The sequence below is a fragment of the Gavialis gangeticus genome, unplaced genomic scaffold (genome assembly GCF_001723915.1).
Source record: "Gavialis gangeticus isolate Ggan-Ray unplaced genomic scaffold, GavGan_comp1, whole genome shotgun sequence".
NCBI classification, from domain to species: domain Eukaryota; kingdom Metazoa; phylum Chordata; order Crocodylia; family Gavialidae; genus Gavialis; species Gavialis gangeticus.
In genome coordinates, this window is record NW_017729025.1 from 53,522,686 (window position 1) to 53,531,850 (window position 9,165).

General features: G+C 52.5%; 1 protein-coding gene across 1 annotated transcript in view; it reads right to left on the reverse strand.

Moving 5' to 3' along the window:
• TMEM63C (transmembrane protein 63C) overlaps positions 1-9,165 on the reverse strand; it is a 54,691-nt gene that overhangs the window by 15,596 nt on the left and 29,930 nt on the right. The window contains exons 7-17 of the mRNA XM_019518751.1: positions 8,561-8,703; positions 8,037-8,088; positions 7,346-7,454; positions 6,587-6,660; positions 5,394-5,474; positions 4,349-4,469; positions 3,356-3,489; positions 2,900-3,022; positions 2,175-2,328; positions 1,397-1,503; positions 125-211 (exon numbers count right to left, since the gene is read on the reverse strand). Of these exons, the coding sequence (XP_019374296.1) occupies positions 125-211; positions 1,397-1,503; positions 2,175-2,328; positions 2,900-3,022; positions 3,356-3,489; positions 4,349-4,469; positions 5,394-5,474; positions 6,587-6,660; positions 7,346-7,454; positions 8,037-8,088; positions 8,561-8,703 (1,185 nt within the window). The remainder of the gene's footprint in view (positions 1-124; positions 212-1,396; positions 1,504-2,174; positions 2,329-2,899; positions 3,023-3,355; positions 3,490-4,348; positions 4,470-5,393; positions 5,475-6,586; positions 6,661-7,345; positions 7,455-8,036; positions 8,089-8,560; positions 8,704-9,165) is intronic.

The following is a 9,165-nucleotide window of genomic DNA, read 5'->3' on the forward strand; positions in this document are numbered from 1 at the left end:
GGGGGGGCAGGGCAGGAATGTTGCAGGGGGAATAAGTGACCCCCCCCAGCCATTGCTTTCAGGAGTTAAAGCTCCCAAGACATGCAGTGACTAGGAAGGACTTGGCCTATGGGTTGTCCCATACCTGGTCAGCCCCAGCGAGGGCAGAATGATGACCATGAACACCAGGAAGAAGTAACACTTGTGCATTGTGAGCTGATTTTCATTTGACCTAAAGAAACAGAATAAAGATCTTCACAAATCTTGGAGGAAGAAGAGACATCCACAAGAACTGTAGGCCTGGGCTTGGATTGAGAGCTCTGTGTGGGGTCAGGTGCCAGTAACACCTAAGCTGATTGCTTTGGGTGCTGAGCATTGCTAGGGGAGGTCAGAACCTGTGCCCTGGGCTGCAGCAAAGCCTCAGCAAGGGAGGATGGTGTAGTGCAACAAGCTGGGAAGTCCCTAGTCTCCAAACCCCCTCTATGCCTTGCTCACTGCCACTCTCTCTCACTATGCTGCTCGAAGCTGAAAAGTCAGTGTTTGTTTGGAGGGTAACTTAGTGCCTTCGGAGTATCTTGGTGTGTGAAGACTGTAGTGGCTGCTGATTAATGGAGACCAAAGTACTTACACCATCAAACTGGCTAGTGTAGACAAGGCCAGGGGGGATGAGTTTCTTAGGGAGCAAAATTATTTCCTCAGGGGATGGGGTGCTTAGTCCTGACTGGACATAGGCCTGGGGGCAGAACAAGGACCAATCCTGCTCTGACCCCTGGGGATGAAATAGAGGGGACCTCCTGGGGCTTTTCATCTTTAACCCAGATCCCAGGTGCCTCTGAAGAGGCAGCGCTTCCAGGCTGTGGGCTGGAAGGACACAGCTGGAGTACTGCGTCCAGTTTTGGGCTCCACAATTCAAAAAGGATGTGGAGAAGCTTGAGAGAGTCCAGAGAAGAGCCACACGCATGATCAGAGGTCAGGAAAACAGACCTTACAATGACAGGATGAGAGCCATGGGGCTCTTTAGCCTAAAAAAACACAGGCTCAGGGGTGATCTGATGGCCACCTATAAGTTTATCAGGGGTGACCACCAGGATCTGGGGGAATGTTTGTTCACCAGAGCACCTCAAGGGATGACGAAATCGAATGGTCATAAACTACTACAAGACATTTTCAGGCTGGACATAAGGAAGAATTTCTTTACTGTCCAAGCCCCCAAGGTCTGGAACAGCCTGCCATTGGAGGTGGTTCAAGCACCTACATTGAACACCTTCAAGAGCAAATTGGATGCTTATCTTGCTGGGATCCTATGACCCCAGCTGACTTCCTGCCCTTTGGGCGGGGGGCTGGACTTGATGATCTTCCGAGGTCCCTTCCAGCCCTAATGTCTATGAAATCTATGAAAGTCTATGACACGAGTTACCTGGTCCAGTGCGACTCGAAGAAGGCGGAATAGTATACAACAAAAGGCAGGAACACGGAGAAGGCCCAGAGCAGCAGCGTAGGGAAGAACTGGGTGACAACAGGATTCTGACAGATGGAGAGAAGAGACCAGAGACGAGGTTAGGATCCTGCCCAACACCAGGGTTCTGGACTGAGGAGCAGGCTGCTATTCCTCAAGCTACACCACAGCAGGGCCCAGGTCCTTGTAGATGGGCTTGTGATGTGAGAAGACTGTCTGGTAGGCAGACATCTGATGAAGGGGCAGCTGGCATACTTGCTCTATCCCTAGAGGTGAGGCTGAATATAACAGAAGGCTCTGTGGGGAATAAGCAAGCACTTAGGACCCTTGCTATGGCTAATGGCTCATTGAGTAGGAAGGGCCTGGATCAATGCTCTGGGGCAACTCACTGCTTAATGGATTCTGTGATGTCAGGGCAGTTCTGCAATGAAGAGTCTCCATTGCTGAGGGTTCCCCATTGTCTGCAGGCAGGAAATCTGCACCTGTGAGACCTCACCCTGAAAGACAGGGCCCCAGAGTCTCTGCCAGACTCAGGTGGCTGACAACGACCTGAGCTTCTCCACTGATGAAGACACCACCTGTGTTTGGAGACTGGGGGCCTAGCGCCTCTCCTCAGGCTGGTGCAGCATGGGGCATATCCTCCCCTCCTCAGGCAAGCAAGGGGATGGATAACCTCCAGGTAGGGGCTCTTGGGGCAGGCTCCCGGGCCTGACCTATACAGCCTGTGGGAACTGGGTACCTTGAGGCTCTCTACAGGCCGTGTGACATTGAACATATCAATGGTGTTGACGACGATTGCAGGTGTGGTGAGGAAGAAGAGTAGAATGAAGAGGCAGATATTGAGGAAGATGAATCGCATCCACCATGATGCACCACGGACAGATAAATTCTCCCTGTGACAGAAAACAGATTGAGGTTGTGCGACACGGCTGTGTGGGCAGGCAGCTGGGGTCATCCATTTGTTGAGACTCAGCAGCCTCCCCTCTGCTCACACCCTCACATGTCTGTGCATGCTGTATTGTGTGTCCTCCCCTTCCTTCAGTATGCTTCCTCCTTCCTGAATTATCTGTGGTCTTTCGCCATGTTTCCTGCTTCTGGTCCACATACCACCTTACCCTGAACCATCTGTTTCTCCACAGCCCCACCTGGAACAGGGCCTTGGAGCACCCTCAGCTAGCAGAAGAATTGCTACAGTGGGGGTCTGTGCCTCTAGATGGGCCTCTGGACTTATCAGGCCAGGGAAATCAAAGCTAGGGAAAAATATAATTCCCCCATCCCTTGCCTGACTCAGTGAGTCTTGCAACCTTTCACCATGATTCCTCTGTTCAGGCTGCCAGAGGCAGATTCTCAGCCTTCAGTGCTCCCTAAAGCCCCAGAAAAAGATGCCTTTCAATTAAAACCTTAGATCACTCCTCCCCCAACCCCCAGGTACAAGGCCAGCCCTGCAGCAGTATGGGGGTTTACCAGATGATGTCACTGGGGGCAGGAGCATAGCGGACACCCCAGCAGTGAGACTTTACCACGGTGGTCACGGAGGACTGCTGCGGGTGCTTGCGGCAATGGATGCGGCCGTAATCCTTCAAAATCCTAGAGGAGAGAAGGGACCACAACTGATAGGACAGATTCCTGTTCTTTTAGATGAGCAGAGCAAGAGAAGACAAGGGGTTTGGGACATCCCACCAACCTAAGCAGTCTTTTCCCAAGCACAGGTCCTCAGCTACTGTATCCAACCCAGCTGGGACTGAGCCACTATTTGGGTTTAGTTTAGAGAAAATACATGAGAAACCATGGAAGCATTCAGGGTGCTCCCTGCTGATCCACAAGAGAGTGGCCCAACAACCCTACTCGCGAGCAGTTATTTCCTGGGTTCTGAGAGGGTAATTCCAATGTGTGGGGTCTTGGCCTCCCTCTCCCACTCACACAGCGGTCATCCTCTCATCCTGGAATGTGACAAAAGCCATGTCAAGGCGTTTCAGTGTGATGCGGTTGCGCTCAGCATTGAACTCATCAGTGAGCTTCTCCTCCAACTCCCCATAGTACTGCTCAGCATCCACCTGAGGACAAGAGGATAGGACACTGTGAGAAGGCACTCTCCCCACAGAGCAGTCAGGAGAGACAGCCCAGCAGAAGCAGCTATGAGAGGGAGTGACTGAGCAATTCAGGCTCATCCCTCCTCTGTAGGAAGGGAAATAAACAACCCCGGTGGTGGCTGAGGCCTGTGGTCCAAACTAGGACAGACAATGAACCTCAGCAGTGGCCAAGACCATGCTTGTGAGCAGCATTCAAGGGGCTGGATATCCTGCAGCCATCCAACATGGTCATAACATAGACATTAAATAATAATGCTCAACAGCTGACAAGTTCCAGTCCAGAAGCCACAGCTGTAGTGAGTCAACTGTTGTGGGGAGGTGCCCAGGGATGTGTGTGTGAGTGAGATTAATCATGCGTCATCCCAGCCTCTCCAAGCAGACATTGCTTGCAAAAGAACAGCAGTTAAATGTGTCAAGGAGATGCTGTCTGGGTTAGAACAGCTGCAGGCTGATGGTGCTCAGTATTCCCACATGGCCTCTAGAGAGCAGTAGCAGGTGAGTGTTTCCTCCATACAATTTTCAGTGTGGGCATCTCATGGCCCATTGACCACACTGAGGCTTGTTTACCGATCAGTGCAAACCTCTTATCCCCAGGGTCCCTCACATCTCTGTGACAGCCAGCCAGAAGACTGAACAGCAGCAGCTACAACCCAAGTTATCCACTGTGGGAAGCAGCCTGGGAAGCACTGCAGCTCAGTGGCTGTCAGAGAATGAGAGCAGCGGGTGGAGAAGTGGCGGGGAGAGAGTCTCCAGCTCTAAACCCCTCTCCCCTCCCCGCTGGCCACAGACAGATGTTCTCCAGCCCCACAGTCCCTCCACCTACTAGCTCAAAACCACAGATTCGGCAGCAGAAGATGCGGGCACATGGGTGGGTTTTGATCATGATCTTCCCCTCTTTCTGCGCCTTGGTGGTGAAGTAAAGTCGCCCCTTCATTGCCTTGCGCCTGGTAGAAATAGGGTCAAAGTGAACATTGAGTAAGGCCCACAGAGAAGGGAGTAATCCCTAATGCAGTGGTCCTCAACTGGCTGAGTGAGTGGTCCACAGCCAGATTGAGCCCCATGCTACGTCCACCCAGCCTGGTGCCAGGATTGGGCCTCGGCATGCAGGGATCAGGCCCTGGGGCTCTGCAATGCCCCACCCAGCCTGGAATGCTGAGATCAGACCTCACTCAATGGGATCAGGCCTAGGAGCCTGCACTGCCCCTGCATGCCAGATCAGTGCCAAGGGTCTCATGCTGGCCCCACATGCCGGGATCAGGCCCTGGGTCCCCATGCCACCCGCATGTCAGGATCAGACCCTGGGGCCCCACACTGCCTCCTGCATGACCCCATGCTGCAGCATGCAGAGCCAGGCTAACCAGCCCACAGGGTTTCCCATAGGGCTGGAAATTTGATAGCAAGGGAATGGTGCCATTACTCCCCACTGCCAAATTTTTGAACTGGTGGGGTGTCTAGAGAGCTGGATCTGGCCTGCAGACCGGGGGCTGAGATGCCATGGTGAACACAGATCGGGGGAACCTGATGCTCCTCATAGATCTTGCTATGCCAATACCACTGGGTGTGATAGGGCTCACTGGCACTAGAGAGACATTCAGTACCCAGGGCAGAGCCCTGGCCACCACGCGAGGACACTAGGAAGGGAAAGCATGTGAAAAATTGCTGGGGGAAGGGAAACTGCCCCTGCTTAGATGTGAATGTGGGTGGGGAGACGAGGCTACTGTTGGGTCACCCAAGAGAGGTCTAGAGAGGGCAACTCATCCACAGACTCTCAAGCCAACCAGGAAAATGATGCACAGGTACCTCAGCAATCACCTAAATATGACTGGCAAGGAGGGTCTGCAATTAGCAACCCCCATCCCCCAACTTACCTTTTGGCATCCAGTTTCATCAGCTTGCGAACGTCAAAGCAGAACTGGACATTGGTGACTGTACAGCTGGGATAGGCCTCACTGGGGGACAAAAAGACAAAGCTATGTCCCTTCCCTCTAGCAGATGCAAGAGATGCTGGGCACTCATTTTTTCTTGCTCTGTAGCTCTTCAGGTCCAGCAAGGGGAGGGATACAACTGGGATGGGTTTGGGGATAGGACACTTGTTCTGAAGCCTTCAGAAAAGCGGCCAGTGAGTCTCATAGGCACAGACATGTGAAGGAGGCAGTGGCTTCCCCAGGACCTCCCACAGGAATAACACCCTTAATCCATGCACAGACCAATGCCAGGTAATAACTCCATTCAGGGAAGTCCTGAATAATGAGGAGATGGTGGCCTTGTCTGCACCTGTCCTTTCCAGCAGGGGGCATCCCTGCTTTCCCCACTGCCATTACCTGCTTTCCTACCTGCCCATCAGCCTACCTGCCCATCAGCCATTACCTGCTTTCCACACCAAGGGGAGCAACCTGCAATACTTTCACTTTGTTTCCGGGTGAAAGTTGAGCAGACGCACAATGTACAGCCTTGTACTGGTGTAAGCCACTCCACTCCAGGGAAAAATCAGACAGTATTAAGTGAGGAGTAATTAAACCCTGGTGAAGTTACTGCAGTGCATCAGCTTTATGTCCAGTCCCCTAATCCAGGGCTGTCCAAATTCAATGTGACCCAGAGCCGAATGCTCCTGAGGCTGTACCAGCTGGGGCCACATGCCCCAGGCCTCATCCATGCAGGTGCCCTCTAACTCTGCAATGGGTATGCAGGTGCCCCCAGCTACACTACACCCACACATGCTCCCACCCCTCTGCACTGTGCACATTGGTGGCCCAGCCTTAACCTCAGCCTGTGATAGCCATTTCCTCGATGCCAATTGGTTCTTTATGCCATGTAACAGTGAGGTACTGTCAAAGCACCTATTGCAGACAGTGAGCTTGAGAGTTGAATCCTTAGCAAATTACTCAATAACTGTATTGCATATAGACACCCAAAGTTCTTTTAATGATTTCAACTCTCTTTGAGCCCATGGGTGCCCCTGACCTGCTTTCTTCTAGTGGGACAGCAAAAATAAGCTGAACTGGGAAGGGAAGGCCATAGGGATGGGATCAGAGACAAAGCAGTGGTCTGCAGCTCTGCTCACTGAAAATGCTTGATGATCAGGGAGGGGTCTGTGATCTCCTTGGGAATCCGGGTGACCATGAGTGTCCGGGCAACCTAAGAGAGGAGGGAAGGGAGAGGTGTTAAGGCTAGAAGGGCTGAAGAGCAGGATCATGCTACTAGGTATGTTCCTATCTGTATATTACATCCTGCTCTGTCTGGAAGTGCTTTGCTCAGAAGCAGGCAGTGTTTTTATGTTCACTGCCTGGTACCTAGGGAGGGGAAAGGGCTGGAACAGCACCACACTATGAACTGGAAGCAGAGTTAGAAGCCTAATCCAGGAGTCTCAATTGTTGGCTCCAGTTAACTGAGCTTCCCAAGAGGTGGGAAGAAAACCCAGGAGTCCTGATGTCTAGTCACTAGCCCTAGTTACATCAGTCTCCTGGCATAACCACCGGACACACTTACTTCTGACTCTAATTGCACCAGTGTCATGGTGTAACTCTTGGCCCTACCACCACTTAGGAAATGGGAGAGCTCAGGCCTCATCAATGCCACAAACAAATCTCAACTCAAGGGACAGAATGGGTGTGCATGTGTGTCTATGGGGGGTGGGCAATTCTTTTTCCTCCATCTGGGAGAAATCCAACTCCTCATTCCCAGTCTGCCCAGTTTCTGGCTGGTTGGAGAGATCAAACCTATTCTGGAACTAACGACGGTTTCTACAAAGGCAGAAAGGCAAAGCACAAGCAAAGGTGACCAGGGTCTCTGCAGGCTGGAAAGGGCAGAAAGGGCTTCTTACCTTCTCATTCGCCTTGTATTCCAGCTGGACTGAGTGATGTGCCATGGAGAAGATGGTGACAATGAAATAGATGAGAGCGAAGATACTGTGTAACCACAGGAGACGGTCTCTGGGTGAGATGAAGGAACAGATCAGCTAGTAAAGCAGCACCCACCCATGGGGACCAGTGGCACCCACTGCAGCCCAGCTCTCTCCCCAACTGGGGAGCAAGCAGACAGCCTATCACAGTGAAAACAATCAGGGCTTGGCATTCCCAGTCTTAGAAATTCCTCTTCCAGACATGGGTGCAAGAGAGCTGGCTGTGAGTTCAGTTCACAGTTATTACAATCCTAGCCTCTTCCCACAGGGAGTGCTAGAGAGAAAGTTGCAGGAGCATCAGCTGAGCTGCTGTAGAAATGTGTCAGGATAACTTGCAAGCTCAAGCTACTCCAGTGCAAGCCTGCCCCAGCAGAAGGTGCTGAAGTGACTGGTGTAGGCATACCGGCTCTCATCTCTTCTGGAGTAGCTGTACACATCTGTGCATCAGCTGCTCACACACCTGTGTGATGCCCAAAGACAGGGGATCTTTAGGAGTCATGCACGAGCAAACCCCTAGCATCGACCCCCAAACGGTCTAACCCTGTGTGCTGGCGCCCCACTCGCTCCTGGTAGGCGGCAGGGGGGGCAGCTGCGAGGTGCTGGGGGCACGTACTGTGTTGGGATATTGGCGATGGTCGTCCGGCCAAAGTGAGCTGGATTACTTCCTGGAAGGGAAGAGAAGAGGAGAGACAGAGGGAATGGGAAAACTGAATGTGTTCAAGAGGTTTCAAAGATATGAACAGCTCCCCTATGCCAGCTGCCTAGGTTCCCCCATGGCTCCTTCTGCCACACTTAAAGGTACCCTGGTATCTGCATTTTCAAATACTCCACAGCTGCCCACCAAGCTGCCCCACACCATAGAGGAAGCACCTCTGTCACCACCACAGTGCCTAGGACTTGCTTCCCAGGAACCACACGCTATCCAGGACTCATAGATTTCATAGACGTTAGGGCTGGAAGGGATCTCGCAAGATCATTGGGTCCAGCCCTCCGCCCAAGGACTCTATATTCCTGTCTGACAACCCACAATAAGACCATTGTTACCCCAACCTGCATGGTACACAAGACACACCCACATGCTGAGGGAAGCAGTGTCCTGCCACAGGGATCCCCTAGCAGGCCTGCAGAAGAACCTACCCAGGAGGTCCCCCGAGAAGTTGACAGGCAGGATGACAGCCACAGAAAGCACACAGATGATCATGAGCAGCACCAGGAGGTGGCGCTGGAAGGAGAGGTAGGTGGTAGCATCAATCCCACATCTGCTTTGAATCTCTTCATCCCTGGGGAAAGGAGGTGGAGGGCTCATTAGTATAGCCAAGATGGTGTCACCTTCCAGCACCCAGCCCAGGGCAAGCAGCCATCACACCCCAGTAGAAAGCTGGTTGGCAGACCATAGTTTCATAGTTTCTAGGGTCAGAAGGGACCTGAGAAGATCATCTAGTCTGATCCCCCTGTCATGGCAGGAAAGAGTACTGGGGTCAAACGACCCCAGCAAGGTGTTCATCTAACCTCTTCTTAAAAACCCCTAGGGTAGGAGCCTGCACCACCTCCCTTGGAAGTTGGTTTCAGACCCTAGCCGCCCTGACCATGAAATAGCGCCTTCTGATGTCTAACCTAAACCTACCCTCTGCTAGCTTGTGACCATTGTTCCTGGTCACTCCTGGCTGTGCTCAGGGGAACAGTGACTCCCCCAATGCCTTCTGATCCCCCCTGACCAGTTTGTAACAGGCCACAAGATCCCC